The sequence below is a fragment of the Oryzias latipes genome, chromosome 1 (genome assembly GCF_053564925.1).
Source record: "Oryzias latipes strain Hd-rR chromosome 1, Olatipes_Hd-rR_3.1".
NCBI classification, from domain to species: Eukaryota; Metazoa; Chordata; class Actinopteri; order Beloniformes; family Adrianichthyidae; genus Oryzias; species Oryzias latipes.
The window spans coordinates 42,595,775-42,614,104 of NC_136237.1; the positions used below are offsets into that span (position 1 = coordinate 42,595,775).

General features: G+C 40.4%; 5 protein-coding genes across 5 annotated transcripts; 4 read left to right on the forward strand and 1 right to left on the reverse strand.

Moving 5' to 3' along the window:
- The first annotated feature begins 3,052 nt into the window (after positions 1 to 3,052).
- Positions 3,053 to 3,990, forward strand: LOC101156060 (histone H1). Its single transcript, XM_004065473.5, has one exon. The coding sequence runs from the start codon at positions 3,136 to 3,138 to the stop codon at positions 3,742 to 3,744; it is 609 nt and encodes a 202-aa protein (XP_004065521.3). The 5' UTR covers positions 3,053 to 3,135; the 3' UTR covers positions 3,745 to 3,990.
- Positions 3,991 to 4,598: 608 nt separating this feature from the next.
- On the forward strand, positions 4,599 to 5,383 carry LOC101159884 (histone H4). The gene has a single exon (XM_023959610.2). It carries the CDS (start codon positions 4,651 to 4,653, stop codon positions 4,960 to 4,962), a length of 312 nt encoding a protein of 103 aa, XP_023815378.1. The 5' UTR covers positions 4,599 to 4,650; the 3' UTR covers positions 4,963 to 5,383.
- A 415-nt stretch (positions 5,384 to 5,798) lies between these two features.
- Positions 5,799 to 8,460, forward strand: LOC101158913 (histone H2B 1/2). The gene has a single exon (XM_078948689.1). The coding sequence runs from the start codon at positions 5,841 to 5,843 to the stop codon at positions 6,213 to 6,215; it is 375 nt and encodes a 124-aa protein (XP_078804815.1). The 5' UTR covers positions 5,799 to 5,840; the 3' UTR covers positions 6,216 to 8,460.
- On the reverse strand, positions 7,979 to 8,439 carry LOC101159638 (histone H3). The gene has a single exon (XM_023959082.2). It carries the CDS (start codon positions 8,437 to 8,439, stop codon positions 8,029 to 8,031), a length of 411 nt encoding a protein of 136 aa, XP_023814850.1. The 3' UTR covers positions 7,979 to 8,028.
- A 224-nt stretch (positions 8,461 to 8,684) lies between the features above and the next one.
- Positions 8,685 to 10,241, forward strand: LOC105357959 (histone H2A-like). The gene is made up of 2 exons (XM_078948682.1): positions 8,685 to 10,002; positions 10,117 to 10,241. The coding sequence occupies exon 1, from the start codon at positions 8,792 to 8,794 to the stop codon at positions 9,176 to 9,178; it is 387 nt and encodes a 128-aa protein (XP_078804808.1). The 5' UTR covers positions 8,685 to 8,791; the 3' UTR covers positions 9,179 to 10,002; positions 10,117 to 10,241.
- The last annotated feature ends 8,089 nt before the right edge of the window (positions 10,242 to 18,330 follow it).

Genomic DNA, 18,330 nt, shown 5'->3' on the forward strand with positions numbered 1-18,330 from the left:
TTTTTCTGAACGCAGATACCAGGTGGATAACACGGGGATGATCGAGTTCCTAGAGTTTAAGGTCTTCTGGGAGAAGATGAAGAATTGGATTGTACGGACAGCTGGACGGAGAGGATTCCTTTGTCTGTCAACAGGCTGGCAGGTTAAGACGATGTTAACCTGGCGCTTTGCCAGCTCTGGAAACTCTTGAGGACCCAAACGTTCGTTTTGCTTTTTGTTTTACTACGTTTTAGAAATATTGTCAGGGAAATAAAGTTTGTTTATCTTTAATCCGATCGAATCCAGTGGTTTCCTTTTTCCTCGACTTTTTGAACATGCAAGGAAAGTATCTACAAAGCGAATAGATATTTTTTCCTTCAATTCTCATCTACTTCTACTCTTCCTCTCCTCTATTCTTGATCATAATTTATCATTTAGTTCTCCATGCCTCTGTTTGCTGCAGTGATTCATGTATTGTCCCTCTTTCCCCTCCTGGGGAGTGGGAGTGCCTCCAGACTCCAGTTGGCTCATCCGTGCTCCAGTTCCTGACCGTTTACCTCGCCTTTGCTCGCGCTCCTACACCTGGCTGTGGTTCCTGTCTCCGGCTCGACTCGCGCCCCCAACTGTCCCCCCAACCACGGCTGGATGAAGCTCGTCTGCTGGACTTTATATATGTAGTTGTAGATTTAGATAAGTTAATTCTTCTCTAAGAGTTCTGGTAAATCGCCTGTCCGTCCTGGGGGAGGATCCCTCCTTCATGTGGGCACCCCTGAGGTTTCTTCGTTTTTTACGGAATCCATTTTTTTAGGAGTTTTTCCTCACAGAGAAGGGGGGTCTAAGGGCAGGGATGCCAGTATAGCTTAGTCAGTTTGTTAGTTCATTTTAGTATTTTCCTATTGAACTCTTTGTATTCGTGATCCTTTTGATTTCATATTTCACTTCGAAGCCCATCGAGACGACTGTTTTTTTGAATTTGGGCTACAAATAAAATTGAATTGAATTGTTTTCAACTGTGCTGAGCTCCTGAAACAATGTTTTCTCTACTTGATACTTGAAAATAAAATTTATACAGAAAAGTGTCTGTTTTTTCTTTACATTTCACATCTACATTGAAAAGTAGCAAATAAACCAAAACACACAAATACTTGAAAGGAAAAAGAAATGCACTGTTCCTCCAAAATAAGAGCATGAACATCTCAAATCTTATTTTAAATTAAAAAAACATCTTCTTCCTCTCTCCTAATGTTGTCATTTAAACAGTTATTGTAAGTTTCTGCAAATCATTTTCCCAAATCCATCTTTCAGGGTCAGCAGTCACACACTCACACAAAGGGGTAATTTAAAGACACTAACAAATATTTATTTTCAAAATTTGGAAGCAGACATGAAAAAAGTGCATAAAAACAAGTCATATTTATGATGTTAATCAATCTGTTCTTTTTGGTAAATGGCGTATACTTATATAGCGCTTTTCTACCTTCTTTGAAGGCCCAAAGCGCTTTACAGTCACACACACATTCACACACATTCACACACATTCACACACTGGCGCCAACCTCCCACCAGAGGCAAGGTGGCGTTCAGTGTCTTGCCCAAGGACACTTCGACTCATGGGTCCAATCTTCAGATCAGAGGTCGACCGCCCTACCACTGCACCACAGCCACTTTTTAAACAAATATATTAAAACATTTAAATATAGTGCAATTTAAAAAAAAATATTTAAAAAGTGTTCCACTTTTTAAACAAGAGACGTCGCTGGAAATTAAATGAAAAGCCTAAAGATTGATTTACCATAAAGTCTGAGCAAATAAACCCAAACGAATTAAATAAATGATAACTGGAAGAGCATCCTGGTTTCATGTGAGTCCAAACTGTAACCCAGAATTAATTATATACTGAATTAATTATTCAGAAAATACTTTGTATAGAATCACTTCGTAATGATAATATTAATTATACATATGAATTCTGGAAGAGTAAATAAAGAGTGGTAAGAGCAAAATTAAATGTTAATAAAACAAAAATTAAAACATATTATCTTGGAAAAGATGCATGTTATTATTATTTTTAATCAATTTTCTTTTTTTTGTTTATCACAAAGAGTATTTTATTTAGAATTATAAAACTGGTCGAAAACCATATTTTTGGATTAAATACAAAACGTGAAAAATATTGTTAAGGTGCAAACAGTGGCTCTTGAAAATAATTTACATTTGAGGCATTAGAAATAATACTATTATAACATAATATTGTAACAGAGGTCTCAACACACAACTAAAACAAGTTCAATTGCATTATCATTCAGATTTCTGGCAAATATTCTCCTTAAATAAAAAGACAGTTTTATTTTTATTTTTTGGTGTGGAGTTTTTAAAAAACCACTGAAGATTTCTTAATACTTCAAAATATCGGATTTGCTTTGATTTTCTAGAAGCTGCAATAATCTGGCAGTTCCTTGTCTGTGAGCAGCAGGACTTTAGTTTGAAATCATTTCTTCACATCTGAACTTTAAGACTTTCTTTTGTTAAAATGTGATCTAAAATCTTCTCTGCGGCAATAAAAGATGAAATCAATACATATAAATTCTGTTTGACATGATTTCATCAGACCTCATGAATTCCTGCAGGCTGCTGCCATGTTGCTGTGTTTGTTGTCGCATATTAGATTTGATTTTAAACAAAACAACAATTGACAGAATTCTGTCGTTAATCTGAACATTAAATATAACATGTTGGTCGATTATAAACATCATTTTCAAAAAGTTTAAATGTATTTAAAAGCGTTTAAGGAGACAGAATATTCGCTAAAGTCGCTCAGCAGCGCTCAGCTTTCAGAGGTTTGGGTGACTTTTGAAGGCTCTATTAGGAAACTGCCGGTAGATTCAGAGCTGGACATGAGCTGAAACTGAAGAGACTCTTGTCCGCTGTGGACTGCTTCATCTGGAGTTTTTGGTGTTGCTCCAAAACAGATTTTTTACTCTTTTATCTCGAGGAAGAAAACACAAGTTCCGCCATTCCGCCTGCACGTGCCTGCGAGCTGCCTCTGCTTGAGTCTCCACGGTTCTCATGGTGTGTTTAAGTGCAGCGTCAGCGCTCAGACTTTTTCAAACTCAGTTAGGATCGTTGATCAGCGACAGACCAGACAGTAAAACAAACATGGCAGAAGTAGCTCCAGCTCCCGCCGCCGCTCCGGCCAAAGCCGCCAAGAAGAAGACTTCCAAGCCGAAGAAGGCCGGTCCCAGCGTCAGCGAGCTGATCGTTAAAACGGTGGCCGCTTCCAAGGAGCGCAGCGGCGTGTCTGCCGCCGCCCTGAAGAAGGCTCTGGCGGCCGGAGGCTACGATGTGGACAAGAACAAAGCCCGCGTCAACACCGCCATCAAGAGCCTGCTGACCAAGGGGACTCTGGTCCACACCAAGGGCACCGGCGCTGCCGGCTCCTTCAAGATGAGCAAGACGACCGAAAGCACGAAGCCTGCAGCTAAGAAAGCCGCTCCTAAAGCCAAGAAGCCCGCCGCCAAGAAACCCGCAGCGGCTAAGAAGCCCAAGGCAGCAGCCAAGAAGCCCGCAGCTGCTAAGAAGTCTCCCAAGAAGGTGAAGAAGCCCGCAGCAGCGCCCAAGAAAGCAGCCAAGAGCCCCAAGAAGGCCACCAAGAGCCCCAAAAAGAGCCCCAAGAAGGCGGTGAAGAAAGCCCCCGCAGCCAAGAAAGCTCCCGCTAAGAAGGCAGCCAAGCCCAAAGTGAAGAAGACAGCAGCCAAGAAGAAGTGAAGAAACATCCTCAGAATTCTGTAGAAACAAAGGCTCTTCTAAGAGCCACCACTTCTCCTGTCAGCAGCTCATTCCTCTGGTTTCAGAAAACACAGAACAAATCAGTGCAAATATGAGATTAGTTTGACAACTAATTTGCTGATTTATATCAATCTAAAAGGTTTGTCAGTCATTAAAACACAACTAAGAAATGTTCCACCTTATGTATAAACGTAGATCAGTCCATCATTAAACATAAACTAAAAACAAGAATTAACAGTTTAAACGTGTTTGTAAAAAGATACATTTGTTTTAAAGAAAATGAAAAAACTCAAACTACAAAGTAATACTGCGGAAGTAGCATAAATGTTTACAATTACACTTTGATAAAAAAAGCATGATTATTGTTTAGGTCTGCACACTACAGTTTTTAATATATCAACTTCAATCGGGATATGTTTTAATTTATTAGAATTTAGAGACGTTACTGTTAGCAACTGCAAAAGACAATGTTCAAAAAAATATTCTTTACAGTTATTCAAAGTTCCAAAGATTCAAGTAATCATAAGAGGACAAAAGATAAATCGATTTCATTACTAAATTTAATTGTGAATTATTGGCATCTTGTGATTTTAACATGTCAAAGGTTTTTTTAAGTGGATGTTAAACTGTCTTACATTATAGTACAGCAGAGCTCCAAATTACTCTCGATAGAGTTCAGTTTGTTATTGATGTTGTCACAATTTCTCTTGTTGGCCACCTGGAGGTGCACAAGAGCTAAAAATCGGGACCTGGGGATAGGAGAAAAAAACAACACATAGAAGAAGAAATCAGACCTTTGTCTTCTAACAGGTCCTCAGATGAAAAATATATCTCAGAGAACATTGACCTGAGCTTCACTTGCGACTTAGCTCCAAATAACTAAGAATGAGCGGAAGAGGAAAAGGCGGGAAAGGACTCGGTAAAGGAGGCGCCAAGCGTCACCGTAAAGTCCTCCGTGATAACATCCAGGGAATCACCAAACCTGCGATCCGCCGTCTGGCTCGTCGTGGTGGAGTGAAGCGTATCTCCGGTCTGATCTACGAGGAGACCCGCGGTGTTCTGAAGGTTTTCCTGGAGAACGTGATCCGTGATGCCGTCACCTACACCGAGCACGCCAAGAGGAAGACCGTGACCGCCATGGATGTGGTGTACGCTCTGAAGAGACAGGGACGCACTCTGTACGGATTTGGAGGTTAAATCACTGATCCGCTGTCTATAGACAACAAAAGGCCCTTTTAAGGGCCACCAACTTCTCTCTAGAGCAAAGAATCTAACATCCTAAAGCTGTTATATGCCTCAAATTTAGAATACAGAGGAATAAGAAAAGTAATTGTACAAAACTAAAAAAAATTTATCTTCTAACATGGGACGTTCACTGCAACTTCATTTCAGCCTCATTACTATTTTATACTCAACATTTACCTAATGAGCTTTCAAATTATCGCAATTTCTCTTTAACTTTCATCTTATTTAAAACCCCTTATCATTTTCCAAATGTGGAAAATAAATGAACAAACCAGATGCACCAGAATTTGCTCCTCTGAACAGTTTATAAATAACTGAGATTACCATGAACAATAAAACAAGACCCTTTGTTTCTTATAGTCTTTCACCAAAATGTTTTCATCTTAATTACAGAAAGTCATTGTTTTTCACAAACTATGACTGGGATGTTGCTGAGTGAGAAAGGCCGAGCGGCGTCTTTGATCTCTGGAATTATTTAATATTTCTTTAAATAATTTGAACAATTTTTTTCCCTTTACGTTATTTGAAGTTTACTTTGGCTTCAATGTTTAGGTTGAAAAATAAAACATTCTTCTCCAGTCCCACGTTATAAACCCCAAAAATAAAATTTTCATGATCTTATTACAGCCGATGAACAAATTTAAATGACTTTTCCTGCTGAAATGCTTCCATTTGACAGGAAGACGTAGAAATCTGACAAGCTACAACGACACAGCGGCTCAGCCAATCATACACGGGGAACCACACAGTATGATTTACACACAGTCTGTATAAACGCAGCCTCTGTTCTACAAGCAGCTTCATCTTCGTTCAGACACTGAAGTGGAATCATGCCTGAACCCGCCAAGTCTGCGCCCAAGAAGGGCTCCAAGAAAGCCGTGACCAAGACCGCCGGCAAAGGAGGCAAGAAGAAGAGAAAGACCAGGAAGGAGAGCTACGCCATCTACGTGTACAAGGTGCTGAAGCAGGTCCACCCCGACACCGGCATCTCCTCCAAGGCCATGAGCATCATGAACTCGTTCGTCAACGACATCTTCGAGCGCATCGCCTCCGAGGCGTCTCGTCTGGCTCACTACAACAAGCGCTCCACCATCACCTCCAGGGAGATCCAGACCGCCGTGCGCCTCCTGCTGCCCGGGGAGCTGGCCAAGCACGCCGTGTCCGAGGGCACCAAGGCCGTCACCAAGTACACCAGCTCCAAGTAAACGGACCCATGTGATCCACGCAAACCAACGGCTCTTTTCAGAGCCACACACCTGATCTGAAGAGCTGAGATTCCATATTAAGACTATTATGATTAGAACTTTAAGTGCAAGCAATTCTCAATGTAGATTTATGAGACTTTAAATATGCCTTTACGTTACGAACTGAAGGTTCTCAAAAAAACCTCTGCAACAATGTCCGTACAAAGTGAAAACATGTAAATTTTCCAACGAAGGAAATGGGGAGACTTATTGAATTAACATACTGAATACCGTATACTCTGAATTCAATTTGGAAAATTTTCAGAGCTCAATGTTATGTGAAAGCATTGACTTACTGTACAAATTGCATCGACTGTACTTGAGGACAATTGTCAGATTAAGTCAGAATACGAATTATTTGATCCCACACGAGATAAATTAATTTACCATAGCAAATGACGGCAATGTAAACATAAGAGAAAAAAGAATCTCCAGAGTTATGTTGAGAAAAGATACATTTTAATTTGTAGCCAAATATTTCAATAGTCATTTCAATTAGCTTCATGTAATTGTAACATACTATAAATGCATCAATGCATTCTAAATCAAACTCCAAACTGTCCAAATGCAGGTCTTCAGAGGGCAAATCTGGTTCTTTCCCCCATTTTAATAAAGGCTGAAATAAAATCAGAACATGGCTTAACAGTAAGTCATTGAAATTTCAATCATATGAAAATGCTGAGGTTCCCTTTAGGAGTAAGGAAGGAATCACATTAGGACATCTCAACATCAGAGGAACAGCACGTTAGAGGTATGGGAGATAAAGTCAGATAACAGTTTGGACATTTTATAGTAACTTGGAGTTTTAGAGTAAACATGGATTTAGAAGTAGTGGATAGAAGCTCAAACATCTGACCATGGAGATCTGATATATTTCAGAACACAAGTTTAATTTTGACAGATCATTTATGGAGAGTTTTTATTTTAAAGGCAAACAAACTAGATTTAAACTGCCAACAGATATGGTGTTTATGGGTAGAAGACAGTAAAGTGACATTCGATGAGAGACAATCAACATGCACCCTGGAGACCCCAAATAAAATGAGATTTTACAAGTGTAAAATAAATGTGGACACACAACGTATATACACAGTGCACTACGTAGTGAGTAGTGAAGGACACAACTATGGTCTATTTACACTTTAAAGCCCTCCCTCCGAACCAGAACAACTTTTGGGCAGACAATTTGGAAGTTCAAGACTCAAAGTGTTTATTGGCATAATAAGGAAGCAACATTCTCAGTGCATTCAAATTCTTACTTTGTCATCACATAGAACACAACACATAGAAAAAATACCTACAATAAAAAAGCAAGTAACCAGCCTGAAAGCAAAACATGTTTAGAGCATAAATGTTATAAATTAAGTCATCTGGCTCAAGTATTAGAACATATTTAAATAATGGTCAAGTTATTGCAAAATGGATATCTAAAACAATGAATGGATCGAGAGCTACCCAGAATTCATCATACAATAAATTAGCTTGTGAATCCAATTGAGAAATTCAAGATTCAAAGTGTTTTTCATATGAAACAGGGAAGTCATGGCCTCAGAGCAATGGAATTCTCTGTGCTATTATAAACATACAAAATAACCGTTTCAAGTGAAAAATGAAAAAATTAAACGATGCAATGTAAGATTAAAGCAGAACTGCAACACGTAACCTAGTTCATGTGAAAAACAAAAAGATTATGTTGAATGAGTGGATCAGGAGCTCTGGAGATGTTTTGTTGGCTCTTAAAAGAGCCGTTGTGTTGCTTTGTGTTAGGGGGTGTTTAAGCTCTCTCCCCGCGGATGCGGCGGGCCAGCTGGATGTCTTTGGGCATGATGGTGACCCTCTTGGCGTGGATGGCGCACAGGTTGGTGTCCTCGAAGAGCCCCACCAGGTAAGCCTCGCTGGCCTCCTGCAGAGCCATGACAGCAGAGCTCTGGAAGCGCAGGTCGGTCTTGAAGTCCTGAGCGATTTCTCTCACCAGCCGCTGGAAGGGCAGCTTGCGGATCAGCAGCTCGGTGGATTTCTGGTAGCGACGGATCTCACGGAGAGCCACGGTACCGGGACGGTAACGGTGAGGCTTCTTCACTCCTCCGGTGGCCGGGGCGCTCTTACGGGCAGCCTTGGTGGCCAGCTGCTTCCTCGGAGCTTTGCCTCCGGTAGATTTACGGGCGGTCTGCTTGGTTCTGGCCATTTTACTGATTCGTATGTCTTACAGGATCAACTGTTACAGAAGAGGAGTCTTGCTGCTCTTAAAGCCACCGAGAAACTGACGCAGCTTCACAGATCTGGATCCTGATTGGACAGCAGCTCCTCCTGCAGATCAACGAGGGGCCTCGCGCCCGAATGAAAGCCGCTGATTGGACCCAGATCCGTTCAAAAAGACCGCTGATTTTCAGAGCGGACTCCTCCTGCCACTCTGCTGGAAGCCTGTCCTCTGATTGGTCTGGCAGGAAACTGACCCGCGCTCGCGACCATATAAAATAGGAAGAGCAACTCTGCGGCTCATTTTCTCTTCTCTTTAGAATCAGAAAAGATCTTTTAAAATGTCTGGACGTGGAAAGACAGGCGGAAAAGCCCGTGCCAAGGCAAAGACCCGCTCCTCCCGCGCGGGTCTGCAGTTCCCCGTGGGTCGTGTCCACAGACTGCTGCGCAAAGGCAACTATGCGGAGCGTGTGGGAGCCGGAGCCCCCGTGTACCTGGCCGCCGTGCTGGAGTATCTGACCGCTGAGATCCTGGAGCTGGCCGGAAACGCCGCCCGCGACAACAAGAAGACCAGGATCATCCCCCGTCACCTGCAGCTGGCTGTCCGCAACGACGAGGAGCTCAACAAGCTGCTGGGCGGAGTCACCATCGCTCAGGGCGGCGTGCTGCCCAACATCCAGGCGGTGCTGCTGCCCAAGAAGACCGAGAAGCCCGCCAAGACCAAGTAGATCCTTAATGATCCACCAACAACACAACGGCTCTTTTAAGAGCCACACACTTACAACCGAAGAGCACTGCTTCTCTAGACTTAGTCTCTACCTTCTTATTCCAAGATGGGCCAAGAGGAAACACTGTAAGAAACAACATCAGAATATGAATAATAAAAAGCGAACAATAGTGATAATGAAATAAAATAAGACATAACAATAAAAATAAATGAAATTATTAAAACATAACCTTAAATATCATGAATATAGTAACACTAGAAAGTGTAGTATATTAAAAACATAAGTACAAAGCAAAAACTGGAGAAACATTAACTACAGAAAATAGATGAATTAATGAATAGATAATGAGTTAAAGAGTTAAACAATTACAAAAGTCACATTAAAGCCAGATTAAGTTGAGCAGGTACATTTGTTAAAATAGTCTTAAAGCAAAGTAAAAGTTTATAATGATTTAACATTTTATGGTGCAGAAAACTTTCATTACTTTTTGAAGTTCGTATAATAATTCTTTTTTTTTGTTTTTATTTTGCTGAAAGTCTCATATATGTGCACGCCACATACACATTTATTGTGAGATGTCAGTTTCACATATTTCCCAGGATGCATCACTGTCTTGTTCTCAAATGTTATGCTTGTGTGTCAAAGTTTATAGAATAAAAAACTGTTTTCTGCAGTAAATGAAGATTCTCTTCAGATCTTCTCTGAGATCACTGTGTCCCTGTGACCAAGGTCTAACAACAAGACCAATGATTGGCCAATGATTGGCAGCAAAGCACGCTGGGAAACGGGACGTACTGCTATTGTTGTTATGCTACGAGCTAAAGGTAAGTGCTTTAGGCGAAGCATCCAGCTTAATATGATATTTTTCAGATTTTCATTGAGAAAATAACAGATCGACCATTCTTGCTTTTATTTTTACCCCTATTGAATGCTCACAGAGACACGGAAGTAGCGGCAGGAAGCGGCTTTTGCAGCAAGATGACTGAGGGCGTACCAGATGATGTGAACGTGAATACGATGGATGCTTCTGTGCTTTTTAAAATAAATAAATCTGTTCTCTAAACATCCTCCGTGTCTTCAATGCAATGTAATGAGACACACACAGACAGAAATGTGAAGGTATCTGCTGTAAATCTATGACGTAAATTAATAACAGGAAATGATCGGCTAGTCAGTTAGCATGTATCCTTATAGCCTTCGAATGTAAAGCTACTGACTGCTAAAGTTAATAAAAGACAAGTCCTGAATATTATTATTCCTATTCGACCCTAAACTACAATATCAGCTGTCTGACAACAGACCAGCCAGTTGCCCAAATGCCGGCATACATCAAAGAGCTCTGCGGCGGTGCTAGTAGTAGCCTAGCAGGAGGTATCGTTTGACAAAGCAGCCTAGTTATCATAAATCTTTTGATATTTTTCTTATATTCATTGAGACGGTAATAAAGTGATCATTTTTGTTTTTCATGTTCCATTTTTGAACGAATATGGGTCACAGAGACACGGAAGTTACCGCTGAAAGCGGCTTTTGCCGGCGTACAAAGAGCATATCCGCGTAAATGACTTATGACGTGAATAATTATTGCGTTCGAACGGATTAATTATTGCGTTCGAACGACATAATTATTGCATTCGGACGAGTTAATCATTTCGAGGGAACGGAATAGTATTTTGAGGGAACGCAATAGTATCTTGTGGGAACGGAATAGTATTTCGTGCGAACGACATAATAACCTGTGGGAACAAGATATTAATCTGTGGGAACAAGATATATTTTTATATCTTAATGTCAGGACACGGGCTCCGTAAAATACATTAAAAAGTTGATTTATTTTTAAAACAAAGTGATTTTATGAACAAATATATTGAAAAAGATTTGATTAAAGTATATGGGAGAAAAAAATACTTGTTTCCTTTCATTCTGTTATTAAGCTGTAATCAAAAACCATCATTTTAAATTCTTTTTTATATGTAAAACATAAAAACCTTCAAAGACAGAGAGAAAAGAGGAGTTTTTCAGAGCAGTGGGGATCTTCTGATGCTCTGTTCAGTTGGTTGACAGCAAACCTCTGACTTTCATCTGATCGCAGGTCAACACGAAGTACGTTTAACAATCCTCATGCATGGTCACACAATCATGAAGATACAACAGTCACCATCAAATTGTTTACTGCAATTCGTGGACAAAAGTATACCTTTGAACAACAAATGTTAATGTGGACATAAAAACTACAATCACACAAATTAGTAAACGTTTTCTTACTTGTAGGATATAGGAGGCCAACTCAAAGACAACCTCACTGTCTACTTCAATTAGCTCCTGCAAAAGAAAAGACAATGACATTCATGAGTAACACCTCCTTTTCTTGTCTGAAAGTGCTGAAGTGAAATACAAACTGTGCTGAAATGTGGATTTAAAATGTTCCTGCCTCTAAAAACGTTTACTTTATCATTGAAAATATGCTGTTTGTTTCCAGCATGCACACTAATGATAAAAGATAATAAGTTTGTGTAAACTATAGTATACGTGTCTATATCATAATTTTGATTCTCACTCAATATTTCATTTTTTATTCGAGTTGACACAAAAGCACAAGCTTTGTTTACATTTTGACATTTGTGCAGTGGTGTTGTGCGTGTGTGTGTGTATTTTTGTTGCGTTACACAATTGTCGTGTCGTTTTGTGCTTTGGGCGACTTTTGACCTCCTTTTTTGGCGTTTTGACACATTTTTTTGACGTTTTGAACCTTTTTGAGTGTTCGACCCTCGTAGCAATTACAATATGATCCTTGCAGTCTGTGACTGCTGCGGGCCATAATTAAAGCTGCAAACGGCGTTGTATGGCCCGCAGACACAACCTGCCTTCCACGCCCAACTCTATGCACCACCGCCGCCCTCACCGCCCTCACCGCCCACCGTTGATCAAGGCAAGTCAAAACTGCTTTTGCTAATTATGCTAACCATGTCAATTATGCTAATGTGGCTAAAAGTGTTACCATTGCGATCAGCATCATCAACTCAGAATAACACATTACTCTAAAATGGCGAGATTTCAGATTTTGGCGCACAATGGCCGCCAAAGAGTAGGTGGTGTCCCCATCCCGTAATGATTTCAAAACTTCCGGACAAGGGTATATTGGTTTCTTTAGTTAATTCTAAAAAAAAAGTTCAGAATATTGTCGTTTTTGCTGAGTCAGCACATTTCTTTGCAACAGTTTTTTGCTTACCACGCCCACATTCCTTTATCGATCTTGTCGTGCGTAACATCATTTTGTTCAGCGTGGGTCAGGGAATTGCATATTTCCTCTTCAGGACGTTCTAAAAAATGGGCGAGCTAGCTAAGATGGCAACGCGCACGCCATTCACAAATCTACAACTTCTAATTCCAACATTTTGTCCACATCACATTGCTATGGATGCCTGAGAAGTTACGAGACAATGGCAAAAAATCCATAGGACGAGTTTTTGTTTGTATCTGGTGCAAAAGGTGCTTTTTAGAGAAAATTGCAGATGGCGGCCTTTTCCCAAGGTCAAAGGTCAACGACACTTCTGTGGGACACTTCCTGGGGAGTGGGAGTGCTTCCAGACTCCAGTTGGCTCATCCGTACTCCTGTTCCTGACCGTGTACCTCGTCTCTGCTCCTGCTCCTACACCTGGCTGTGGTTCCTGTCTCCGGCTCGACTCGCGCCTTTGACTGTCCCCCCAACTCCATCTGGATGAAGCTCGTCTGCTGGACTTTATATATGTAGTTGTAGATTTAGATAAGTTAATTCTTCTCTAAGAGTTCTGGTAAATCGCCTGTCCGTCCTGGGGGAGGATCCCTCCTTCATGTGGGCACCCCTGAGGTTTCTTCGTTTTTCCCGAAATCCGTTTTTTTAGGAGTTTTCCTTGCCGCGAAGGGGGTCTAAGGGCAGGGATGCCAGTATAGCTTAGTCAGTTTGTTAGTTAATTTTAGTATTTTCCTATTGAACTCTTTGTATTCGTGATCCTTTTGATTTCTTGTTTCACTTCGAGACGACTGTTGTTGTGATTTTGGGTTATACAAATAAAATTGAATTGAATTGAATTGGTGTTTGTAGGCTGGAGCTGGCAGCAAGTGTGTGCAATTGCGTGAAAATCGCTCAAACAAAAGTGTCGTTTTCCCATATTGTCAAAAAACACAAAAGTCGCCAATTCTCAGAGTTCGCCACAAAATGGCCGCCAAGCCGTAGGTCGTGTGGCCGTCCCATAATGATTTCAAAACTTCTTTGGGATATCCCCAACATGGTGTTTTGGTTTCGCAACTGCATTTTTGAGTACATTTTGTTCGGCCCCATATGCGATTTTTGGCCATTCCCTTTTTTTGATGGGATTGCTGGCCGTGATGTCATCGTCTTTGGGGTATGACATTGACTTTGAGGAAAATTCATTTGCAATTCATCCCAGGTGTGTGCACATTTTGGGGAATTTTCGAGTATGCGGCGGGGGTCACATTCTCGCTGAAAGGCAGCGAAGTCGTTCCAACTGCGAAAACAATATGGTCCTTGCAGTCAGTGTGACTGCTGCTGCGGGCCATAATAAAAAAAACCTTTGAAAAACAATAAGAAGTTTTTGCGGTTAGGTTTCCTATGGATCAATGCAGCCTATCTTTTACTATAGGCCTGGCATGTCTTCTTGGCTTTAAACCCTTCCTTTGAGGGCTTTTTTGTGTTTTTGTCGTCATTTTTGCGATTACAATTTTGACGTTTCTGCGGTGGTGTTGTGCGTGTGTGGGTGTATTTTTGTTGCGTTTCACAATTGTTGTGTCATTTTGTGCTTTTGGCGACTTTTGACCTAATTTTTTGGCATTTTGACACGTTTTTTTACGTTTTGGACTTTTTTGAGTGTTCGACCCTCGTAGCAGTTACAATATGGTCCTTGCACTCTGTGACTGCTGCGGGCCATAAATATTAAGAAAATAACACTTATATTTAATTCGATTTTTAAGAATGTGGGAACACTAACATATTTACATACTATTTATACATTATACATTATTTACATACCAAACATTAATTCATTCTTCAAAACAAAAAGGTCCTTGATAATTTGCCAAAACACAGCAGTTAAGCCAGATCTGATTCACATTGGCAATCAGTGTGAGCGGCACGGGAGAGTCCCAGATGTGAAAGGACTTTATCCTACCGATCACTCTTTCAACTATAATAATGAGGCAGGCAATGGCTTGGGTTTGTTCCGTTTCCTCCTTGCTAAATTGAGCTGAATGCTCAAAAGGTGGAATGATGAGCATAGATCCAATGTCAGTGTGGAGGTCTTGAATGAGGAACCCTTTGTCCATCATGACATCATCTGCTGGCTCCAGCAAGGGAAGGACTCCACTGATCCTGGTGATATCCTTTTCTGAGATGCACCCAGTGTACAGGGGTGAAATGAAAGTCACCAAACCATTGGGAGAAACTCCAATTAGCCCTTTCAATGGTGTCCTGTTTTTGTAACTTGAAAATGTTTCTGACTGTAAGGTCAGTGATGAGGCTGTCTCTAGGGCAATTTCTGTGCAGTCCAGTATCACTCGGACATTGGGACAGTAGCTCTGGAATTTGTCCTGAACTTAACCTTTTCCCTGCTTATCCAGATGGGAAGTGAGCTCAGCATCATAAAAAGATAATTGGCCCAGGTGATGGTTACCCTGCTAACCCTGGCAATGCTCACATTGACCCTTGTGCTATCTTAGATGACCCCACCCTTCCATTGACGTCTTCTCCCTACCATGATAAAGGTGGATAAAGGTGGAAAGATTTCATGTAATCCATTGACACCAGTGAAGATCACAAATCATTGAAGAAAAAAGGTTCAGCGCACTGTCTAGTGGGTCTAGATGACCCAACTCCCAACGGTAAAGTGCCTAGGATAACACAAGGGTTAAACATGTCAGCAATGAGCTGCTCCTTCATGCCAACAGCAACCTGCATAGAGTACATCAAGAACTTATCTATTATTGGCATGATGGTATCTTCGCAGCATTCCTCACCTGCCTTCTGTGCTTTGGTCCAGTACACCAGTCTATGTGCAGATGGTCCAATCGACTCCCAAAAAATAGTACAAACACTCTCGGATGGAAATTTGGTGTAGAAACTTATTTGGTCGTCTGACGAACAGTATCAGCTGAAGAGAGTAGAGGGTGGTAGACCAGTGTTTTGCAACTTGGCTAAGTCATGGATGTAATCCAAAGCCTCATCCAGGGCACCTGTAAAGATAAAGAAATTAAAAACCAGTCTTAACATATTTATGCTACCTTTCAACACAGCACAGTAATCATGTTTCAAAAAGTATTTTAAGTATTTAATTAAAAATTAAGTTCATTTATTTTTGTTAAGGAAAATACAAATGAAAAAACACTCAAAAGTAATCAAATACATGTAATTAAAATAGGGGAGAGCGGGACACAACCTAACACGTGGCCAGTTGTAACACACTTGTTTTAAATACTTCCACACATGCTAGTATGGTGAAACTTAGTGTATTTACTAGGTGCCATATCAATAGATTGTTTCATTATTTTTTTAATTACATTATTTTATATGAGCACTTAATAATTCTATTTTATTGAGAAAATATTTTAAGATTTCTTGTATATTTTTTATATTAGATCATATTACATTTTAAACTGTTATATGGTCGTTTTATAAAATTAATTTGGGGGAAAAAAACCTCTAAACCCAAAGTAGGTTTACAAAAATGGAGAAAGTCAAAAAGCGTTAGGTTGTGCGCCGCTATCCCCTACTGCCCATCTCTGGCCCCTTACAGCTAGACAGCATTAGATTATGTTACAGATGTAGGATAACATTAGTAAAATTTCGTGCGTCAAGTAGTCGTGATCCATCTTTACTGCCTTAGCCACCATGTCGCTATCTTCACAGCATAGCTGTATAGACTGACGTTTAAAGGTTCTGTCATATACTGACTCCCTTCTCAAAGAAGCAGTAAAGTTGTTCCAAGGGAATAGGCTCGGGACAACACCTCTCTTCAGGCGACGAACGACGCAGCCACCACTGTAATCATCCGGAGCGAAGTGCTGGCTGCAGACATAGGTGCTACCTGTTTTTACATTAAAACTAGATGTTTCCTCTGTTCGGATCGCCTGTATCCATTTGGGTTTCAGGTTTGGATCCACAGGAAAAGAATGTAACGAAAGGTAGGACTGTTTTTGGTTGGAAGACGAACAGCATAGAACACAACAACTGCGACTCTACGACTCCGCCGTTTTTCGTATCTGCTGCTATGATAACAGGAAGTTCTAATACACTTCATTGATGTATTTCTGTTCGGAAAATGGGGAAGTGCGTAAATGGTCTATAAAGGAGTACAAAGATCCTCTCCATAAAAAATTCAGTATCAAGAGTGCACTAGTAAACAACAGACGAAAAATTACAATAGTTAATAAAGAATAAATTAATGAAAAGTATAATAATAAAATAACAAGAGAAAAACATTACTTACACATATCACACCATTAAAGATTAGTTACAAGGACAACTAAAAAGACAGTTCCTCCAGTATTTCCATAAACTTCACTGGAAGCGTATATCAGCAATGTATCTGTCAGAACATTTGCTGCATCAACTGCAGTTAAATTAATTTTTTTTTTAAAAAGAATTCTGCATCAAAGTGATTCTGGTTTCTAATGTTTTTCAGGGATTCATAGTCAAACATGGGGAGTGGAATACGCCTCCAAACACATCTGTGCCTTTGAAGGATCCACAGTGGAAATATCCTGCACCTACACATACCCACCCTGGATAAGTTACAAGAAAACTGTTGTTCAGAGAGAATTCTGGTTTACTAAACTGAAGGACAAAAACCCACTGGACCTGAGAGAAGATCCTGACTATGCAGGCAGAGTCACATATCGCTGTTCTGAACAGAGCTGCTCACTGAGGATCAGTGGTCTGAGACTGAATGACTTTGCTGAGTACAAGTTCAGGTTTGAGACAAACCAACCCGGTGGGAGTTCAACCGGTTCACCAGGAGTCTTTCTGACTGCAACAGGTAAATATTTTTTTGTGAGTCTCAATGAACAGTTTGCCATAAACATTACTTTTTTCTTTAGATATAATTACTTGTTTCCATAAATGCTCTTGCAGACTTGCAGCCTCCTGCTGCAGCAGATTTTTATTACCTTACATATTTATTCTCTCATGGAGAAAGGAAGCTCTGCTTGAACTTGGTCCAGAAGAACCTGGTGATGACCCTGATTAATGGTGTTAGGTAGTTTTCGAAGACATAACCTTCTGTCCAACAATACTGCAGAGAGAAGAGTCCAAACCAAATTTTAAATCAGCCTGACCCATCTTTAGATCTGAAGAGACGCCATACCAATAACAGCCACTAGGGGCAGTCCAGCTCAGTCAATGCTGGAACAGCAGGTTGGAACAGTTTCCATGGTGATTGGTGAAATCTGTCACACATGACCTCGTTCAGCTGAACTAACGCTTGAACTCACCTCTCCCACTTCTACCTGGAGAGGTGGTCAAAGTGAAGCTGGATGAAGCTGGAGTTCATGATGATGAAACACCGTTTACAGGAGTCAGAGAACAGAGTTAAATGTGGAATCTGGGTTTTACTCATGGGTTATCCGTTTGGTCTAAGATCTTTTATTTTATTTTTTTAATTTCTTAATTCTGTTTGGAACAACGTTTTGGTTTGTGTGTCATGTTATCCAGAATTAAGGGTTTAATGTTAACTGTTTCTGATTTTCTGTATTTTTCCAGATCTCCAAGTGCAGAGTCAAACAATTGAGGAGTGCTGGTTTAGTCAATGTGCATGGTTTGACATTTTGTGCAAAAGCAGTTGTGTTCTTCCTCATTCTTCCTACGTGTGGTACAAAAATGGTGAAATAATCACGGATGGATCAGAACAAAAGTACTCAGCTTACATTTACGCTGCAGACAGTGTTTCCTGTGCTGTAAGAGGACACGAGTCTTTCCACTCTCCTGTTGTGTGTAAGTTCACGTACAGTAACTTACTAAGCAGATTATGTTAAACTCATATTCAAAAATTCAAATTCAACTTTATTTGTATAGCACTGGTCCTGCTACACAGCATTTCAAAGTGCTTTCCATACTAAAATAGATAATAGTAAAATAAAAAATAGTAGTTACAATAGCAAAGATCATT

Coding starts and splice junctions, on each gene's coding strand:
- LOC101158913 (XM_078948689.1), top strand. CDS start 5,841: ATGCCTGAACCCGCCAAGTCTGCGCCCAAGAAGGGCTCCAAGAAAGCC.
- LOC105357959 (XM_078948682.1), top strand. CDS start 8,792: ATGTCTGGACGTGGAAAGACAGGCGGAAAAGCCCGTGCCAAGGCAAAG.
- LOC101159638 (XM_023959082.2), bottom strand. CDS start 8,439: ATGGCCAGAACCAAGCAGACCGCCCGTAAATCTACCGGAGGCAAAGCT.
- LOC101156060 (XM_004065473.5), top strand. CDS start 3,136: ATGGCAGAAGTAGCTCCAGCTCCCGCCGCCGCTCCGGCCAAAGCCGCC.
- LOC101159884 (XM_023959610.2), top strand. CDS start 4,651: ATGAGCGGAAGAGGAAAAGGCGGGAAAGGACTCGGTAAAGGAGGCGCC.